General features: G+C 35.8%; 4 protein-coding genes across 7 annotated transcripts; 2 read left to right on the forward strand and 2 right to left on the reverse strand.

Moving 5' to 3' along the window:
- Positions 1-1,489: 1,489 nt before the first annotated feature.
- On the reverse strand, positions 1,490-4,410 carry LOC102615822 (cell division cycle 20.2, cofactor of APC complex-like). 2 transcript variants are annotated; one of them, XM_006481588.4, is made up of 5 exons: positions 3,911-4,410; positions 3,497-3,775; positions 2,731-3,000; positions 2,026-2,607; positions 1,490-1,911 (listed from the first exon to the last, which is right to left on the reverse strand). In XM_006481588.4, exons 1-5 carry the CDS (start codon positions 3,989-3,991, stop codon positions 1,771-1,773), a joined length of 1,353 nt encoding a protein of 450 aa, XP_006481651.1. In that variant the 5' UTR covers positions 3,992-4,410; the 3' UTR covers positions 1,490-1,770. The 2 variants fall into 2 exon arrangements, with proteins under 2 accessions (XP_006481651.1, XP_006481652.1); XM_006481589.4 differs by having other exon boundaries at positions 3,497-3,711; positions 3,911-4,409.
- A 2,021-nt stretch (positions 4,411-6,431) lies between these two features.
- Positions 6,432-10,969, forward strand: LOC102615516 (myosin-binding protein 7-like). 2 transcript variants are annotated; one of them, XR_003065962.2, is made up of 5 exons: positions 6,432-6,813; positions 7,012-8,628; positions 9,425-9,471; positions 9,824-10,192; positions 10,624-10,969. XR_003065962.2 is itself a non-coding variant. In XM_006481587.4 (4 exons), the coding sequence occupies exons 2-4, from the start codon at positions 7,237-7,239 to the stop codon at positions 9,924-9,926; spliced, it is 1,542 nt and encodes a 513-aa protein (XP_006481650.1). In that variant the 5' UTR covers positions 6,432-6,813; positions 7,012-7,236; the 3' UTR covers positions 9,927-10,326. The 2 variants fall into 2 exon arrangements, 1 of the variants encoding a protein (XP_006481650.1); XM_006481587.4 differs by lacking the exon at positions 10,624-10,969 and having other exon boundaries at positions 9,824-10,326.
- Positions 10,970-11,655: 686 nt separating this feature from the next.
- LOC102615238 (arginine-specific demethylase JMJ22) lies at positions 11,656-14,351 on the forward strand. The gene is made up of 2 exons (XM_006481586.4): positions 11,656-13,132; positions 13,872-14,351. Exons 1-2 carry the CDS (start codon positions 11,811-11,813, stop codon positions 14,110-14,112), a joined length of 1,563 nt encoding a protein of 520 aa, XP_006481649.1. The 5' UTR covers positions 11,656-11,810; the 3' UTR covers positions 14,113-14,351.
- A 574-nt stretch (positions 14,352-14,925) lies between these two features.
- Positions 14,926-19,450, reverse strand: LOC102614742 (uncharacterized). Of its 2 annotated transcripts, none has more exons than XM_006481585.4 (14): positions 19,006-19,450; positions 18,852-18,925; positions 18,619-18,748; positions 18,424-18,512; positions 18,177-18,330; positions 17,896-18,092; positions 17,402-17,607; positions 17,208-17,306; positions 16,980-17,101; positions 16,583-16,684; positions 16,337-16,446; positions 16,150-16,237; positions 15,690-15,889; positions 14,926-15,308 (listed from the first exon to the last, which is right to left on the reverse strand). In XM_006481585.4, the coding sequence occupies exons 1-14, from the start codon at positions 19,105-19,107 to the stop codon at positions 15,092-15,094; spliced, it is 1,890 nt and encodes a 629-aa protein (XP_006481648.1). In that variant the 5' UTR covers positions 19,108-19,450; the 3' UTR covers positions 14,926-15,091. The 2 variants fall into 2 exon arrangements, with proteins under 2 accessions (XP_006481648.1, XP_006481647.1); XM_006481584.4 differs by having other exon boundaries at positions 18,619-18,760.
- Between the last annotated feature and the right edge of the window lie 204 nt (positions 19,451-19,654).

Genomic DNA, 19,654 nt, shown 5'->3' on the forward strand with positions numbered 1-19,654 from the left:
AAAAAAATCTACAAATTACTTCACGCAACGAACAATTAAAATGCCATTTTATTACATAAAAAATCTCACCAATTATGAAAGCATAAACCATGAAAAGTCTAGCACTAGGTTCTTTTGAGATTTTTTTTTTCCACCGACGATATTAACATTCTTAGACACTTCAAATAATTAAACACAACTATCAATAAGATATTAGCAAATAAAAATATTAGATCAAGTTCAAGTTATATCTATAGAGGGTTCCCAAAATAATAGGATTGTATTTAATTATATAAAATTGAATAAAAATATTTATTTAAAAAAAAAGAGTTGCACTAATGTGTTTTACACGAGTAAGGCTTCATTTAGTACAGCTTATTAAATAGAACTTATAACAGTAAAGCTTATAGGAGTAGAGCTTATACCAATAGAGCTTTTGGATAAAAAGTCATTGGGTGTTTGACTGTCAATTAAAAAATATATTTTGAACCATTAAACTGTTTGATTGTGTAAAACTAAAAGTACTTTTGTGTAATTAAATTACCAAAAAGGATATGTATTCATAATTATATAACATGTAACAAAATGCATTATCCAAACTATCAATTAGTAAGAAAAAATCAGTTCAATCATTTCTTTAATTTTCAAAATTAAAAATTGCATCATTGATATATTCTCCCAAACAAATAAAACTATCAAAATTACCATACCAACAGACACTAAGTCTAACTAATTTAAGTAAATACACACTTATGCCTCTTAAATAAACCATACCAAACAGACACTAAGTCTCATTAAAAATTTTACAGACTAATAACTTGATACAACTCTAACTAATTTAAGTAATTTTGAAAATGTTCTGTTAGATTTTACTTGAAAAGATTGGCCAGGTTCATAGGTTACCCTTTCTCATTAGAGGAAGAAAATGAAGGTGTAGTGCAAAAAATTGTAGAGCTGTGTAGCTTCCATAACTTGAGCAATTTGGAGGTCAAAAAGACAAGGAAACATCGTTCTGATGATGAAAATCTGGCCGTTAATAACAATGTGTACTTCCGCAAAGGCAAGGTCGGAGATTGGAAGAATTATTTAACCTGCGAGATGGGGCCAAGGCTTGACAAAATTATGGAAAGCAAGTTAAGTGGAGCTGGATTAAAATAATTTGGGATGTTGGTTACTGTTCGAAGTGGATGTTAATTGCATTTCTGCATGCATGCTGCTGAGGAAGTGATCTAGAATAATCTCATACTCTCAATTTAATTATTCTGATTTACTTATATTTATTGCTTGATTTGCTTTTTGTGCCCTTCAGAAGGGCGTGAACTGATGAACATCATCTTTGTGGGAAGTAAGTTAAACGAAGCCCTCCGCAAGAATATCTCCATTTTTGGGACAGATTTTAAGCAACCACAAGGAACTCACCAGTTTGAGTGATCATTTGAGGTAACAGCACAGTCAGCGTTCTAACGTGCTCAATAATTTCTACTCAGAAACCTCTGAATTAATATAAACAGAAGACATGTTTCACATATTTCCATGCATCACAAAAAGGACTAAATACATGTGAGAAAAATTTCTAAATACTATTATTAGTTAGATGTTGAGAGAAGTACAGCAAGTACTTGTAAAAACACTAACATGCATTGGTCAGTATTCACATCATATTTGCAACCCAACAGCAACTATGACTCTGATCATCTACAACAGAGTTACTATAAGAGCTTTACATAAAAATTATCTACCAAAATTTTATTCAGAAAAGATTATATATCCTTGTCTCTTTTACTTGGATATTCAACGGATGCGGCTTAAATGAGCAAATGGTTCAGGGTTTGCTTTAGGTGCAGGTTTTGCCACTTCGGGAGACCCAAACACATTCCAGAATCGTAAAGTCTCGTCTCCAGCTGCAGATGCGACTGTGTTTCCATCTGGGCTCTGGAAAACAAAGCGGCAGTACATTATTAGAACATGAACCAGAGACAGGCCCATCCTCCAAAAACATCAATCTACAAGATGAAATTCAAAATTTAACTGAAGAAGCATGCATACCTGAGCCATGAACAGAACTCTAGAGGTATGACCTGTGAGCTCTGCCATCTTCACCATTGATGGATATTTCCAAAGGGTGAGCTGATTCTGTGTAAATCCATGAGAGCTAAGCAATTCGCGCTCATGTTTGCTCCATAGAAGAGAGCATACCTGAGAGCCAGTATTCACTGAATTCAAGCAAGCGCCAGTGTGGGTGTTCCAAAACTTAATGCATTGGTCACCCCCACCTCCACCAGAGGCCAACAAATTTCCCTGAAATGGACACCAAGCAAGGGCTTTCACTGCAGCTGTATGGTCTTCTAGTCTGTGAAGCCATTGTGTTGGTGAATTTGAAGAGGCCATGGATCTATCCCATATGAAAAGGAGATTATCATTTCCCCCACTTGCTAGCTGCTGCCCTGAGGCTGACCATTTAAGTCCACAAACCTCTTGCTGGTGTCCCCTGTAGGTTTCAACGATGTGTTCTCTCACTCTCACATCATTGTTGATAATCTTCCCATCCATTCCTCCAGTAGTAAGTATGTGATTGTTCCAAGCCAGTGAATCTACTCGTGATCGATGACAACCTCTCAATGTTCTTAGCTGCAAAATTTGAAAATACAATAAAAAATCAAAAGCACAGTTTGGGAAACAATCATTCACCTACAATTATTTCAGAAAAAGTAATAGAAGAAAAATCAATATGCAATCAGACGCATTACAAACCTGTTGATTGGCAGTAGAATCCCATATCTGGACATGGGAGTTATTCAAGCCAATAGCCATATGCCGCCCATCAGGAGCCCAACTCACACTTGTAACCGGACCATCTTCATCATCTATGGTGACAAGTTCGGAGGTAGAACCATTTGAAGCATCCCAGAGATACACTGTGTTACTGAGAGCAATGGCAAGCACATTGCTATTACCCCAATCTAGCAAATTCAAGTAGAAATCATCCACAAGCTCAGGGGCATCCAATGTCCTCTCAGAAGACTGCACAGGCAATTGCAGAAATGTTAATACAGAGGCAGAGACAAGCTTAAAGGTACAAGCAAATTAGCAAACAGTTAGCAGCCAAATCAATTAATGGTCTCAAAAATGTATAGACACTATAATTATACATAAAAAGCACCCATATTCTCAAATTCCACAAATTTACTATCAATTAGCATCATGCCCTTCATACAAGACAGATTAGATAGAAATTAAACAAATTAACTGAGAAACACAGTTCCAAGCCTCCACCTTCAATTGTTCACAAGCATGTCGATAAGAATACCTAAAATCACTACAACTAATTGATTGACCTGCAACATATCCAAAAGTTCAGATCAAACTGTTTTAATCATCTAATGATCAAACTTTTTTTTCTCCCCCCCCCCCCCCCCCGCCCAAAAAAAAAAAGGAATTCAATGTAACAGAGGATTAACTCAAGGATAAACATATGCCGTAATCAAATTACCTAAAATATATTTAAAAAAATGGGTACCTGAGGAATGTGTCTCCTGGGTTTGGCAGGTTTAGACTGGTGAACAGAAGATGAAAAGAACTCCTTCGGGATCGGATCAATCAAAGTAGGTGGCTTATTCTTGAAAGCCAAGATTCGGGTCCGGTTCATGTTGAAGGCTTCTGCCAATTTCTTCTGGTAAGCCTCTCTTGATGGCGAGCACGCCGCAACTGGATTCTCTTTGCCCTTCTTCCCTTCTGTCAGCATATAGTGAGCATAATCAAAGTCCATTGCTGACCTATTTGGAATAAATCTGTCCAACTATTGATCATAACACATTCAGTATAAAATCAGAAACTACAAAAATTTGGAGCAAATTCAAGAATATTGCACAACTATAAAAAAAAAATCAATAAAAAAGGAGAAATTATTAAGAAATGATGTGAATTTTCTTACATTTTCTCCGGAGCATTTTCTCTGACGAACCCGTTCTTGAAGAGGGCTTCTTGATTGAACCTTGTTGGGTCCTGCATCCATAACTTTCTAAACAAAGAGATAACAGAGTAAAACCAAATAAAATATATATAAAAGAGGAAAAAGAAAATTGAAAACGAGAAAGCTAGATGAAACCAAGCCTGCAAAAACACAGGGAGCAAAATTAATTCTGCAAAAAAAAGACTAAATATAGCACGATCAGAAAAGAAATTAAAAATGCTTCTTTTTTCTTGTTGTTGTCGCTGTTGGGCACTGTTGCTTCTTGATGAAAATGCAGTTGATTATGATCTCTTATTGCCAGGGTTTCTGTTCCTTGTGCAAACGGATTTTCGTGAGGGTTTTGTAGAGATTCAATTGTGAAGTAGCCGTTGAATATCTTTATTGACAAGAATACCCCTCAAGGATCTCTCGTCATTAGTTGATTTGGGGGCGTAATAGTAATTTAAGTTTTTAACGTACCCAATTATCGACTTTCCAACGGGCTACGCCGCCGCTGCTCGGAAAATTTGTACCTTGTAATTGCGAGTCTTAAATATAGTTAACAAGATTAAAAATTAAACTTGCCGGTGCACTAAATTAACATAAACTCTTGTCTGAATATTACAAATATTTCTTTCATTAAAAATTTAAAGATGAATTTTTCAAATGATGGCACTACCCACTTGATTCATGATGCATCCTTGAATTAAGTCATCATTGTTGTATTTTGAACAATTAAGAATTGTGATTCTCGCCAAATTAGCATGATTGAGTTATAATGAAATCTCAATATGACAATTTGGTAATCTATGTTACATAGGCCATCAAAAATTGTTCCAATATCCTGCAAAAAATCAAACAAGCATAAAGAAGAAAAATGCCACTCTTCTATCTGTTTCAAAATTGAAGGGATATATGGTGCATTTGTGGCAACTAGGTGTTGTTGTATTTCTGAAAGATTTAGTGCTTGTGATGCTGAAGCCCTTGGTGTTCAAGAGGCCCTTAGTTGGATTAAGCAACTACAATTATCCAATATTATTATAGAGATGGATTGTTTAAACATGTACAATACTTTAGTTGATAACCTCTCGGGTCCTAGTAATTTTACTCTTATTATTGAAGACTGTGGTGCTTTGTCTAAATTTATGCAAGATGTTTATTTCTCATTTGTTAGACGATCTGCGAATTCTGTTGTCCACTCTATAGCTTAGGCGGGAAATTCTTTGTCAGGTCATAGAGAGTGGAGGTTTGTTCCGCCTCCGTTCTTAGTTGCTGAACTGTTTGGCTCTTCTTCTTAATAAATATCCAGCTTCATAAAAAAAAATTAAAGGGATATATATGAAGTCAAACTTTGAGGAGTGAAAAGCATTTTTTTTTCAATTTTGTCTCAAACTATTTCCTTGTAGATCCTTTGTTTAAATTAAATATTCATAACCTTTCATTCGATTTGATATTAAATCTAATTAATGCTTTTATGAGAGCAAAATGCAAATTGTTTACACTAATTTGATATGATAGTAAATTGTAATTAAAGCATTATATTGAGCATATCAAAACATGGAATCAATAATAATGTAATAAATTAGCAACTATATCCCAAATATCTATGTAATCAATCTTGATATAATATGTAGATAAACAAATCCAAAATTTTAAGCTATAAAAATCATGTTACGAGCTATATACATGTGATGATTTGATAAACACATTGTATTTGACCACTTGTTATATGATATTTTGCCAAGTCAAAATACACCCACTTTTATATTTAATTAACCCCAAATAAAATATACTAAAATAATATTTTAAAAAACACGCGCACGCACACGCGCGCTTTTTTTTTTTGGCACTTTTTATTAGTAGTTGAGTTGTGTGCTCCGATTAACCACATTGGAACAACTCATCTCAATCTCCCCAACTAATAACAATCAATATTTTCAAAGAATAATAACATCAAGATCCCTTAGCTTTTGCCTAACTCAAATTAGATATAATGTTTATATTTGTATCAAATAAGTCATAAATTTATATTGAGTTGGCCAAATTTCTTTGGGTATTTTAATTGTACATTAAGTATATTATTTCATTATCTTTTAACTTTTAATCTTTTATATGGATGAATATAAGTCATTAGTAAAAACAAGAGAAGAGAAGTAATAAATAGAGATAAATTAGGAAAGAAAACAAATTTAAAGTTAAAAAAATAAATAAGTTTGAAAGTTATAAACAGATAGTCACTAATAGTGATAAATTGATAATTTTTTTCTTTTGATAGTAAATAGTATACAAGTCTATCTCTAATATGTAGATAGAGATTATTATTGTAATAATTTGGCTTTTAATGGAAAAAAGCAAGGGATATTTATGATAGGAATTGAAAATTTCTACCTTCAATTAAGAAAACGAAGAAATGAGGGAGCTAAATGTTATTGTCAGATGCCTTAATTAATTAATCTAAAAAAAACTGTCTAATCATCATCCGAATTTCTCTCTTTTTCTCCAAAAATAATTTTACCTGATTTTAGCTCTCGCTTTACACGAAAATCAAGAAAACGAAGAGAGAAAAAAAAAAAAAAAAAAAGCGCACACACAAACAAACGCAACAAATTCGCAGAAACAAGAACAGAAAATCTAGGGTTTCCAATTTTGTTCCCCTCCCTCTCTCTTGTTCTCTCTTTTTTCTATTTTATTTTTTTTCATTTTGATTTTCCTTCCCTCCAAACGCCATAATTTTTGCCCAATTTGAGCAAAATTTTCGTCGTCTGTTTATTTCCCGGTTGCTGAAGCTTGAATTTTTTCGTTTTCCCGGAATTTTTTTTTTGCCCGGGAAAATTAACACGTACCTCGATTGCAGCTTCCTTTTCCCTACTCCTTGTTCTGTTGAGGTATGATCTTTCCTTTCTCTGCTTCTATCTCTGTGTTTTGATTTGACGGAAATTTTATTTTTGAAAAGCTTTCCCGGGGAAAAAAAATTAATTGTAGGAGGAAATTTTCATCTTTTTTTTTTAATTATTAAAAATTAACGTGTTTTAGAAAAGGAGAATGGGCTACATGTTCAATTTGGTTTGCTAATGTTTTTGTAGGAATTTGTGTAAATTTGGTGATCATAAGCGGAGGATTAGCAGGCGGGTGGTGTTAAGGGAGGAGGGGATTTTTGAGTGAAGGATCTATAGATTCAAGAGAGAGGACTTGAGCTTTAAATATAAGAATTTTTTTAATTGAAGATTCTTGGATTTCTTTTTTTAAAAATGCTCGGGTTATTCTGATTTTATCTTGAATTGCTTTAGTTTGATGTGACGAATTAAACAATGGATTTAGAAGTTATTTCGCCTTCAAGGGATTTGGTGAAATGTTGTGATTGTGGGTGTAGTTGTTCTATGATAAGTAGCTTCTCAGGGACGTGGTATCGGTCTGTGAAACGAAAATATGATGAGCTTGAGGGTGGAAAACAGTTCTATATACCTGAGTTGGATGCAGATTCAAATCCACGTGTCCAGATCGAGAATGAGTGTGCTTTATTGCGTGAAACTGTTTCTACCCAACAGCAAACCATACAGGATTTGTATACTGAGCTGGAAGAGGAACGAAATGCCTCATCTTCAGCTGCGAACGAGGCCATGTCCATGATTTTGAGGTTGCAGAGGGAGAAGGCAGAAATACAAATGGAGGCTCGGCAATTCAAGCGTTTTACAGAAGAGAAACTGGCTCATGACCAACAGGAGCTTTTTGCTTTGGAGGATTTGTTGTATAAGCGAGAGCAGGCCCTTCAATCCCTTACATGTGAAGTGCAGGCTTATAAGCATAGGATGCTGAGCTATGGGCTCACTGAAGCAGAGGTTGAGGGTGACAAATGTGAGAAACGCAGGATTAGTCGGCAACTGAGCCTGGTTGAGAACTTTGATGCCCAATTTGATCTACCAACATATGATTACCCACCTTTGAAATGCAACTTGAATGAGAACCCGGAGCCATTGGAAGTTGACAATGATGTTGCAGATGTTGAGAAATATGCATTTGGTGAGACCCCTCGTCATTTGAAGAATTTGGAATACAGGATCCATCAAATGGAAAGAAGTCCTAGACACTACCAGCCAGATGGGGATTTTTCTAATGGGAAGAATATACTAGAGAAGGTGATTGTCGGTCACTCTCCTAGGCGGCCAAGACACAGCAGGAGGTTTTCCACTGATAGTTCGGGTTCATACATGGGGGTCGTTAAAGAAACAGGTTCAGATTATGGAGAATCTCCTAGGTTTAACAGTACCATAAAGAAGATGGAACAAACAGATGACTATTCTAATTTGGGAAAGATGGATAATGCATCAGATAATGGAGATGACATGAGTGACAGAGTTTATACCATTGATTCCGTTCAGAATGGAGTACAATACAAAAGTGCTCCAGATCCTAAACCCAGCATAGGGATCTGTGAGGAGTATGTCACCACTCCAAGAGAGTCACTGAATCAATATGATGTTCGTGATCCTGATATCAAGAAGCTGTACATGAGGCTTCAGGCCCTTGAGGCGGACAGGGAATCAATGAGACAGGCAATTATTTCAATGCGCACGGACAAAGCACAAATGGTATTGTTGAAAGAAATTGCTCAGCATTTGTACAAGGAAATGACACCTGAAAGACAGATGCGTGTGAGAAAACCATCTATTATAGGATCCTTTTCCTTCATGTCCATTTTCAAGGTAATTTTGGTTGCACCATATGTATGAATGACCCTTTTTCTTCTTTTCTGTTGGCAAAGCATAACATTGACATTTTCAATTCCCTGTTATCTATATGTTGCATTTTAGTGTATCTTATATCCTTCACAATGATGTAACACTATCAAATTTAGCTATTTCCCCATCTTCGTTTTTTTAAATTGACACAAACTGAATAGAATATGGAAAATTAATTGCTGTTGGGACGGTTGCTTAATTAATTGAACTGTACTTAAATAGAATTCTTTGATTATCTTGTGTTTATAGAAAACAGCAAAATTGAATGGTATTGCTTGCCTTCTTCTCATTTTTCTTTTAACAATTTCCCCTTATCTTTGCTTCTTGAGAGCATCAACAGCTGCAATTGTTGTTTTCACTCATTATTTCTTTTTTTTTTCTTTTTTTAAATTGAATTAGCCTGTTCTGTTACAAATTCCCCTTATCTTTGCTTCTTGAGAGCATCAACAGCTGCAATTGTTGTTTTCACTCATTATTTCTTTTTCTTTTTTTTTTTTAAATTGAATTAGCCTGTTCTGTTACAAATTTACTCAGTATTTCATTGATGTTTTTATTATTTTCCTTCATCTGTGTGCTTCTTATTGGATTTTGCATCAGAATGTCATACACTGTTTTCCATTTTCATTGTTGGAATATGAATCGATGTTGGAAGCATCAATCTTTCCCTTTCCTTCATCTGTTAAATATAGTTTTTAGTACCTGAGTATTCTGTTTTTATTTATTTATTTACTTTTCATCTTTATCAATTTCTTTTGTTCAGTGGATTGCATCTTTTGTTTTCTGGAGGAGGAAAGCTCATCGAAGCAAGTAAGTAAACTATTAAGATAGTTGCTAATGAAGTTACCTCTTCTTTTTCATAATGAACAATTAATGAAAGCAAACACACACAACCAAAACACAACCTCCCCCTCCCCAGAAAAAAAAAAGGTACTTTCATAGTTTCTGGAACTCGTTTGAAGTGTTTATTACTTAATTATTAAGTATATATGGCCCAATGGCAATATTAACTCCTGGGGCACATTATCTGAGGGATTGAGCTTCATTACAATTCTGGTTTACTTCTGCAAGCACCATGGTCAACCTAACTTGGACGCTATGTTATCTGGATTGACCTGTGGTTTTTGATCTCACTCTTTTCATACCTTTAATGTAATTGCAGGTATGCTTGTGGGTTAACAGCCAACAATGTGGGCTTGCTAATGCTTCTAGATAAGGATCCTCGAATGAGAAAGTGGAGATGTCTTTCAAGTACGCAAGTTTGATTCAGTTCTAAAACTACCGTATCCATCTCAAGCCTTTGTTTGTAAATGTGAATGCTATGTGGATTTAGATCATGCTTTTGCCTTAAGAGTTTGCATTCTTTATCTGGGTTCCTGGTTGCTGTGGAGTTGGGTGTATTGTGCAGTTTTCTTTTGTTTCATTTTCTTCGGATTGGACACGTTCTGCTTGTTGATCGGGTAAATCATGGCTATGATATAGGCTTGCTAGGCTTGCTTGTTCATTTAAGTTTGTTGCAATTCAGCTGAAGGTACAAGTCTTCTGTCTGTCCACTCCTGTACATTACAAATTCTTGTATGATTTTTCAACGGAATATGAAATGCCTATTCTTCTCTCGCCACGACATTTCAGTTTTATCCGTAATGAATCCAAATTTTACTGCAAGGCCTTCTTGTATTTTATTTTACTGTTCTTTTAATTTCTCAACGTTATCTTCTCATCTATATATTATATTTTCTTCTTCTTCTTCTTCTTCTTCTTCTTATTATTATTATTATATATATATATATTTGCCAAGAATTACTCACTATTTTATATTCCGAGTCCCTTGAAGCAGAATATTTGCACACAATTAATAGTTGACGATGACACTTTTGAACTGTTGCAGGGCATGCCTTGAGAATTGCATGCAGTTTTATAATAATTTGTAAAATTATACTGTTTGCATCTTGTGACATGCAGGTTGAAAGTGGTACACAGAAGAAAAGAAATTTGGCAGCATTGCTTTTAGGATGTTTTAAGTTTGTTTGCTGGCAAGCTTAAGCTCAAAGTTTGTTCATACCTTTTTCGATTCTTTTCAAGTGTTTTGTCTTCATTCTAAACATTTGTCATATATTTGCGTCTCCTTAATTTCGGCTGGGCACCACCTTTTTTTCCCAGCAGCCAAATGATGAAAGCGTGAGGAAGTTTCAATGATTGTACGATTGTTGAACTTTCTTTTTCGAACTTCTATAAACCCAATTGTAGCCAACGATTTCGACTTTCAACATCAAAACAGACACTAGTACGAAGTGCTTGCTGCATGATATATATGCAACAATGTTTTATTTTACAATTAAAATTCAAATCATGGTGTGATTACTTTCTGGATTAGAGAACTAGAATTATGGACAATGTTCATAATAAAGATAGGAATGTGAATTATTTGAGTTGATGAGATTAGGGGATGAGAATCTGTTTCCTTAAAAAGAGTTGGGAATCAAAGAGTTGCAAATCATACTTCCATTCTTCGATCATAATCTCTAAATTGCCTCCAATTAAGTTTTCTTACTTTTGTATTTTGGTCCCTATAGAATTTATTAGAGTATTCAAAAATTTTGTAATATTTACAAATAGATTCTTCATTATTTATTCTTAATAATAATAAGAAGAATAATAATAATCATCATCATATCATTATTGTCATTATTATCAATATTATTATTAATATTAATTTCACAATTCTAGTTATTTATTATTGTTGTTGCTGTTATAATATATACAAATAATACTGAGTACAGTAATTAACAAAATATATTCTAGTAATTCCAAACGATTTTAAATCCAAGAGCTTATTTTGATTTCTTATTTATTACAGTTATAGTCTATTCTGACAATCAACTGTTTCTTTAAAAGATTTGCATTGCAGTTTAAATTTAATTAAAAGAAACAATTAAAAAATGGGGTAAAAAAGAGCAAGAAATTAGAGTTTAATTGAACATCTAAAACGTTTTCTTACCCGAGAAACCGTTCCTAGGAAACAAAGCTGTGAAACGCGTTTTTAGCATACCCCGCGACAAGGAATCCCCAAAACCCTACACCCAGTGACCGGTTCGCCCTCAATCTTCTGCATCAGCCGTCAGCAGCACCACCACCACTAAACCTCTACAATGCTGAACTGCAGAAGCTTGCTATCTCGAGCCATAAAGAAAAAGAAAAAGCTCAAAAACAAAAACAAAAGCAAACTCAGAAAAAGAACCATAAAATCCTTTTCCAGAAAACAAGAACTTCCACAACCAGAAGAACTTGAAGCCATAGAAGAAGAAACAGAAGAAGAAGGAGGAGGAGGAGGATACAATCTCAAATCCTCAGCTCCATCAAACACTCATGGGGTTCAGCCACTTGGCAATCTGTATTTCAATCCAGGCTCGGTCAACTCAAGAAACACTGGCTTAGGTAATCTCCAAACACTAACTGATGAGCTTGTTATTGACGTTTTAGGATTTCTGGATGCCACCCAATTAGGGGTTTTAGCTACTGTGAGTAAATCTTTCTATGTTTTTGCCAACCATGAACCACTGTGGAGGAATCTTGCTTTGGATAACCTAAAAGGCGAGTTTATGTTCAATGGGTCATGGAAATCTACATTTGTTAGTGCTTGTTACCCTTCATTTGATGTTGGAAAAGTTAATGTTGATGGTTGTTTGAGAGTTAGAGATTTTTATTCTGATTATTTGTTTCAGAGTTGGTTATGTGCTAATCTTGAAATGAAACCTGAATGGCTTGAGAGGGACAATATTGCTAGAAAGAAATGTATTTCTGTTGAAGAATTTGTGTCGAGTTTTGAGGAACCAAATAAGCCAGTATTGCTGGAAGGTTGTTTGGATAATTGGGCTGCATTGAAAAAATGGGATAGAGATTATTTGGTGAATGTGTGTGGTGATGTTCGGTTTGCTGTTGGACCAGTAGAGATGAAGCTTGAGGACTATCTTAGATATTCGGACTCAGTGAGAGAAGAAAGACCATTGTATTTGTTTGACCCGAAGTTTGCTGATAAAGTTCCTACTTTGGGTGAGGAGTATGAGGTTCCAGTGTATTTCCGAGAGGATTTGTTTAGTGTTTTAGGCAATGAGAGGCCAGATTATAGGTGGGTTATAATTGGACCAGCTGGGTCTGGTTCATCATTCCACATTGATCCAAATTCAACATCAGCTTGGAATGCAATCATCAAAGGTTCTAAGAAATGGATTTTGTTTCCACCAGATGTAGTTCCACCTGGGGTGCACCCAAGCTCTGATGGAGCGGAGGTTGCATGCCCTGTTTCCATAATGGAATGGTTCATGAACTTCTATGGTGCCACGAAGAATTGGAAAAAGAGACCAATTGAATGCATCTGTAAGGCCGGGGAGGTTATCTTTATTCCTAATGGATGGTGGCATTTGGTGATCAACCTGGAGGAGTCCATTGCTATCACACAGAACTATGTTAGCAGGTTTGGTTCTCCTATATCTTAATTTTTGCACCAACTTGCGAAGTTTAAATATCTTCTTTAGAGTGAAATTCAATTTTCCATGAACGGGCTAAATTGGTTGAATATAGTTCATTTGAGTCTGTGGAAAGATGGGTTCTTAAGAGGGTAACCTGTCAGTTGATAATTAGAAATATGAATAATGCAGTAATAAATTACTTACTCACTTTGCTCAATAATCATTGTACGCTGAAGTCAACATGGCCAAAAAAGTTGTCTAGTTTTGGACTTCAGGTAAGCATTGAGATTGGGGTAATTATAGAAAAGATGGGGAAAGAGATGCAACGGTTTACTATTAGGCAAGTAGATACAATCTGGTAATGGTAACAGGATTTGTTATTATTGAGTCCGTAAGTCAAGGAAACAAAGGGTGCTAACTTCCTAAATTCTTAGAATGGTAGCAGGGAGGTCATTTTCTTTCTGTTTGAGGGCCATATTTATAGTCAGAAATTTTGAGGATAAGATGAATCATATCTTAAGGTATCAGCGATATGGAATCAGCATGAACATGTCTTTACTAGATGCCTACCCTGCCATTATTTTGCTTAGGCAAATGAAAGTAACGTGAAAAGCTCTCAATTAAAATCCTATATTTTCTTGATATTTCTATGGCCTTATGTCATGCAGGAGCAATCATCAGTTCATAACATTCATGACTTTGGGGGCTGAAAATAATTTTCATATATTTGGTTCTGTATTGCAGGAGAAATTTGTTAAATGTCCTGGATTTTCTCAAGAGACCAAATGCTAGCACACTTGTATCTGGCACAAGAGACCGAATTAATTTGCATGACAAGTTCAAGAATACTATTGAGATCACTTTCCCTGGAGCTATAGATCAGTTGGTCCAGGAAGCGGAGGAGAAGAAGGCTCAAGAGAAAAAGCTTTCTTTCTGGGATTCAGTATCAGACTCCAAGGTGGGTGCTTTCAAGTTCTCTTTTTAAAGCACCCATGAAAGTTGTAAGAGAGTAATGAAGCAGGAACTTCCACGAAGAAATGAACCACTTCTAAACAATTTTGAATTTGATTGATTAAATTATTTATTCAATTGTAGTTTCATGACAGTCTTCATGCTCTGATATTTCCGTAGCTTAGTGATTTTAGTTATGACAAGAAAAATATAGACTTTTCATATACCAAAACTCTGTTTGGAGGGAATTTAGTGGAAGGATTTTGGTAGTGAGGTAGTGCTAGTTCTTTTACCTATATTCTGAATAAATTTGTCGTGGTTTGAAATCTGATTAGGATTTAATGTGGCTAGCCAACATATGAGCCGGTGGGTATTTCTCAACAAAAGTAACACGAATAGGTTGAACTGGATTCCTGCAACTCATCTATGGCCGTAAGTAAGAGTACATACCACCATTAACGAGTTTTTGCTTTGCTGCCAGTTGCCTAATCAGTTTATACACCAATCTCACAATAGCATCTTCTCCCAAATTCAAAACCTTAATCTCTTTATCCACAACATTCATCCAAGGATTTTCCAGAAGTGAAGACTCATCGGTGGCATTTTCCATATCCCTATTTCACAAAAAGCTAATGTTTGGGTCATTGACTGAGTTGAGTGATATATTCGAAGATAATTAAACACAGTTCTAAAATGCACTGAAAAACTTCAAATAGTATTAACTCTTAAAACAAGAAAAGCCCAAATATCTTTGGATTTTGGAAATTGGAAGCTTCTATCGAGACTCCAGTTTTATAGCATGGAAAATTAATCTTGAATCTTAGAACACTTCCGAAGGCAAGAAACAAAACAAATTTTACCATGGCATTAATCAATGACAATCTGTTTGAATAAGATAATATAAGGACATGGGCCATGAAGGGAGGATTAAGGGTTCAAATCAGATCACAAAATGATATAGTGAGCACAACTTCCTCATTGTTGCATCTCCATCACAGATAGGAAAGAGTAGATCATACAGGACAGAGAGAAGCTGTATATGAACCATTACAGTGTTCCAAGCCTTTCAAGAAACCTGAACGCATGTGAGGACTAATGACAGCATCTGGAATTCCAAAAGCTGGGATGATTGACTGCAAGCCTTCACCATCTGTGGTTTGAGCATCAGATTTGTCACTAACTGCCCCGAGTGCAACATTCAAGCCAACTGAGGTACGCTCTGTCGTAAGGCTGAAAACCACCCAATTTAAATCAGTACCAATGATGGAAGTAGTGCTCATGCGTTGATAAGACTTACAAGCCAAAGTAAAAATAACGTAAGAAATACATTGTTTATCTGAATTATATCTGGAATCTCCTTTAAGAGGAGGGAACAGAAGAGAAAAGCTGTCCCATATTGCTCAGGTATAAAGTCAGTAATACAAGGGAGCTTGCGCGAAATTGAAAGGACATAAATGGATTCATAAAAATTAATTATTAGGTTTGCCTCCCCTTGATATGCTCTGGTTCACCAAGATACTAGGTTCTGCTTCAGGAAAAACGTAATGTTCCAAAACACAGATTGGATCATCACTTAAAAATCTGAAATGCTGAAGACAGAACTTACTGTACCTTGCCTCAAAGTTCCTCCCTTCAGAGCCCATGAGTGAACATATATTGCAGATAATCCACGGTGGAAGACATGTACCCTTAATTTCAATGCTGCAGCAGAAACCCAGAGATGAATTATGAGTGGTTTCGGAATCTTTTGCAATAGATCCTTTAGGAAGAGCAGCAATTTGGTCAGATCTCTTCATCTCCATACAGGTAACCTGCAAAGTTAGAAAGAAAAAAGAACAAAGGGGGAAGATGCTAAAATACTTTTCTCGTCAATTGGCAGCAAGAAAATTGACACTTTTAGACCGATTGAGTTTTCCACAAAATGATGCGTATTTTACATTGCAAGGCAGGGAAAGTGCAAGAATATGTGAAACAACAAATCAAATTTTCTGACAGGAAAAAGGGCTGTAAACTGTGGCAAGAATAATTTTGCTCTAAAGAAATGATATAACAAAAAGTTCATGTTACCAACCTCTGGGGCAGAAAGAGTTGCATTTTGGAATGGCACAGGTGAATACAGCACGGGAACATCTGAAGCAGTCAAAAAAGTCAAGAAAGATCTGAAGAAAATCACAAAAAGGAAATCAGATACAAATGAGAATAGAAGAATGTACCCTGTCAATTTTATCTTTACAATCTGAAAACATATATGTACTCACCTATAATTTAATAAAAAATCATATAAAGCATGTACGTTCTTATTATCACTGAATGCCAGCAAAGATTGGGAAGTATTATCAATGTCAGACAAAGAACTTGACCGTCGAGTCTGCATAGATTTCAATGAGAAGTGATGATGAATCCCCAAGGACAAGGGACAATCTCAACGGAAATAATGTAAAAAACTATCGGATACTCTCACTGAATAATGAACAGTGCTAACTATGAAAAGAATAGGCATAAACCTGGCCTAGATTATGCTTCTCGATTTCTGAGAGCTCGACCAGATCTTCCGTGGTGATTTGTTCGACTTTAGACCGGCAAAGAGGCATAGAGAAACAAACATCCTAACACCAAAAAAAAAAAAAAAGCATCAGACATGTGAATCTAACAGCCCAAGTGGGTCCTACTTCACAATCAGCAATGCAGTGATCAATATCCACAATCCTAATTCAAATTTGGATGTTAAGCAATTAGCAAACATGATCAGGGATCTGATTTATAAACTAAGTCACATGCATTATTTCAAGGACTAAGCCAGATTCAGGATTATGATATATAAAGTAAGCACGTTTCACAACAATAACTTTCACATTGAGATTGTCTATTAAGGATCTAAAAGCAACCTCAGTTTCATCTTACATGTTCTTTTAGTGAAGACCTCAAGCCTCTGGTTGACTGGGAAATATATGCATAGCATGACTGCTGGTTTGTCCCCAAGCCATCAGCACCGATGAACATAACCACAAAATATGAAGTACAAACTAGAACATCTCAAAAAAAGTAGCATATTAATCGGTAGTTTTATAACAAGATATCAAAAGGTAAAAGGATCCTTTATAGGACTGCAAAAATAAATCCATCACTTACCATAAAAGATATTGCAAACTTTCTTCCTAAGCATGTAGTAAAGACTTCGAAATGATTCTTCCCATGCAAGTTGCCGTTTTCTTAAGAAATCCATCTCCACTGAATAAAATGGGTATAAGTCTATTACAAAACTTAAAAAATGAGAGAGGAAGGACCTAAGAATCTTGTTTAAATAAAGATTTCATTGAACAAACCTCCCTCTGTTGCTGATGAGGTCAATATGGATATGAGAGAAGGTGGCAGGGAAGATTGAGGGTAAACCCATGAATGCAAGGCCTTAGGACTTAAGATTTGGGAAGCCAATGTAATCCCTGAGCTGTTGCTATCATCAGCATAACCAGAATGGGATGTGGACTGTGGCAAACCATTGTAGACACAACTCATGATTGACCTATGAATCCTGAAAAGCCAGACCAGTTAAGAAAAGTTAAGTCCACAAGTAAGAATTTGATCTGACAATGTGAACAAACAAGGAACAAGAACATAGTGAGTGTGGAATGGAAGTACATGTAAATTGATAGTTAACAAGCTGTTAAAAAGAAGTTTTTCAGCAAGTTTTAGTTCATAAAAATATGGCACTGGCATCTTGGTCAGGACATTCACAAATTGGACCAATTCCAGGTAATGATGTTACATACTGGAAAAATAAATAAAAAAGAAGAAAACAGCTTCAAATGTGTGTACTCACCAACTCACAGACGAAGAAGAAACCACTCGCATGTAAGTTTTCAGGGTAAAATCCAGAGGAACCTTTTGGCCAGGAATATGGAATTCAGATCGAAAATTGCCCGAATAGGTTGATGAAGGATCATCTAATCTCTCAGAAGAACTAGAAGGTAAATCAGGAGCAGGTTCACAGGCAACCAGTCCTTTTAGTGCTTTATCCTATAATAGAAAACGATGATCAATGATAAACACATATATTATTTAAGCAGTTAGGACAGCAAATTTCGCTAACAAAAAGCATACCATGTCCACAGTAGCCAGGCCAAATGATCTTTCACTACCCTGCGAAAGTTCAGTAACACTACGGAATGTACTTTGACTACACTTTTCAATAATTTGACGAGCTTCCAACACACCATCTTTGGAAGCTTCAGCTGACGCAACATTATTACCAGGACTGCAGCGAGAGAAAGACATGGAATCAAAATAAACAAATATAAAAATAAGACTTCACGTAATATAACCAGTTTAGCCTGCAGCAGATGCATACAGTGAGTGTTGATCTCCTTTCTTTGCAGCAATATTTGAAAGCAGAGAAAGATTCTTCAGGCTGCCAGGCCGCTCATTTGAACTATTTTCCTGCTTGCACATAAATTGAACCGAACAAATAAATAAAACACTTATGCATATATCAACTATGTCAAAGTGCATTAGGAAACTGTAAAGTTAAATCAACATGGAATACCTTAGCATTTTCTTTCCCTGAAAGCATCCTAAACCTGGATTTTTTGACGGGATAAACTTCATCCATACGGGTGTCAATGTATCTCGGATTACGCGATAATTCTGATTTCTTTAGCCCATTACCCACTTCACTATTGTTACCACAGAAAGACAAATATCAATATTTCAGCTACCACCTTAAAACAACAAAACAAAAAAACAAAAAAACAAAAAGGAAGTTGTGGAAGGTTTTACCTTGTAGAACCAAACAAAGCCGCCGGAGATTCATCTACAAGCTCTGTAACTTTTTTCTGCTTCAACTGCTCCCCCTGTTATGCAAACAAACATGAAATTGTGATTCTACAAAGTTCGTGAATTCAGAAAACTTGGTGTGAATCAAGAAACCTACTCGAAGCTCCGATGGTGTCTTCCTTTTGACAGTCAGGCCCATCTTATGAGAACCTCCGACCATTTGAAGAGAATTGGAAGGAGCAGCAGCAACCTTCGCCATATTGTGAAACTTAAAGATTACAAGTGAGACGCTTTACCAATGGATTCGGCCAATACAATTAACTTAAGCATTCTGCCAAAAGATCGAATTCGATTTGCCCTAAAAATGACGAAATTAGGGCAAAATCGTCAAGAATGAGAGAGGGAGATGTATAAAGGGAGAAACGATGTCATTAATCAAATTAGGGCCAAAAAAACATTACGAAGAGAGTGTGTGAGATGCAGAAAGTGAGAAGCGGAGAAATCGCGGTGAAAAGTGTGGATTTTTGAGTGTTTTGGTTTTGAAACAAATTTGATTTCCCTCCTCTCATTGACGCCGTTAGCTTTCCGTTAACTTTCCGTGTGTGTTGACAGATTGACGACCCTTAAGCAGCAATGGTTTTAGTTTTAGAGCGAATTGTTCTTCTGTATACTCGCCAAGACGGATCGACACGTGTTCGTGCTCATAACTTGGTCCGAGAACCAGGTCCATGCCTTTGACTTTGAGGGGAATAAAATCAACAAACGACAAGTCGGTTTGGCATTCCACTCAATTATGAATCAGATTG

Source organism: Citrus sinensis, chromosome 6 (assembly GCF_022201045.2).
Source record: "Citrus sinensis cultivar Valencia sweet orange chromosome 6, DVS_A1.0, whole genome shotgun sequence".
Classification (NCBI taxonomy): Eukaryota; Viridiplantae; Streptophyta; class Magnoliopsida; order Sapindales; family Rutaceae; genus Citrus; species Citrus sinensis.

Excerpts from the sequence above, each read along its gene's own strand:
- LOC102615822 (XM_006481588.4), bottom strand. The coding sequence starts at position 3,991 with ATGGATGCAGGACCCAACAAGGTTCAATCAAGAAGCCCTCTTCAAGAA. Across the intron at positions 3,776-3,910 it reads GAAAATGCTCCGGAGAAAAT|TTGGACAGATTTATTCCAAA; the intron begins GTAAGAAAATTC and ends TATGATCAATAG. Across the intron at positions 3,001-3,496 it reads CCAGGAGACACATTCCTCAG|TCTTCTGAGAGGACATTGGA; the intron begins GTACCCATTTTT and ends TTGCCTGTGCAG.
- LOC102615516 (XM_006481587.4), top strand. The coding sequence starts at position 7,237 with ATGGATTTAGAAGTTATTTCGCCTTCAAGGGATTTGGTGAAATGTTGT. Across the intron at positions 8,629-9,424 it reads CCTTCATGTCCATTTTCAAG|TGGATTGCATCTTTTGTTTT; the intron begins GTAATTTTGGTT and ends TCTTTTGTTCAG. Across the intron at positions 9,472-9,823 it reads AGGAAAGCTCATCGAAGCAA|GTATGCTTGTGGGTTAACAG; the intron begins GTAAGTAAACTA and ends ATGTAATTGCAG.
- LOC102615238 (XM_006481586.4), top strand. The coding sequence starts at position 11,811 with ATGCTGAACTGCAGAAGCTTGCTATCTCGAGCCATAAAGAAAAAGAAA. Across the intron at positions 13,133-13,871 it reads ACACAGAACTATGTTAGCAG|GAGAAATTTGTTAAATGTCC; the intron begins GTTTGGTTCTCC and ends TCTGTATTGCAG.
- LOC102614742 (XM_006481584.4), bottom strand. The coding sequence starts at position 19,107 with ATGGCGAAGGTTGCTGCTGCTCCTTCCAATTCTCTTCAAATGGTCGGA. Across the intron at positions 17,608-17,895 it reads TCTTCTTCGTCTGTGAGTTG|GATTCATAGGTCAATCATGA; the intron begins GTGAGTACACAC and ends CTGGCTTTTCAG. Across the intron at positions 17,307-17,401 it reads CTCATCAGCAACAGAGGGAG|TGGAGATGGATTTCTTAAGA; the intron begins GTTTGTTCAATG and ends CATTTTATTCAG.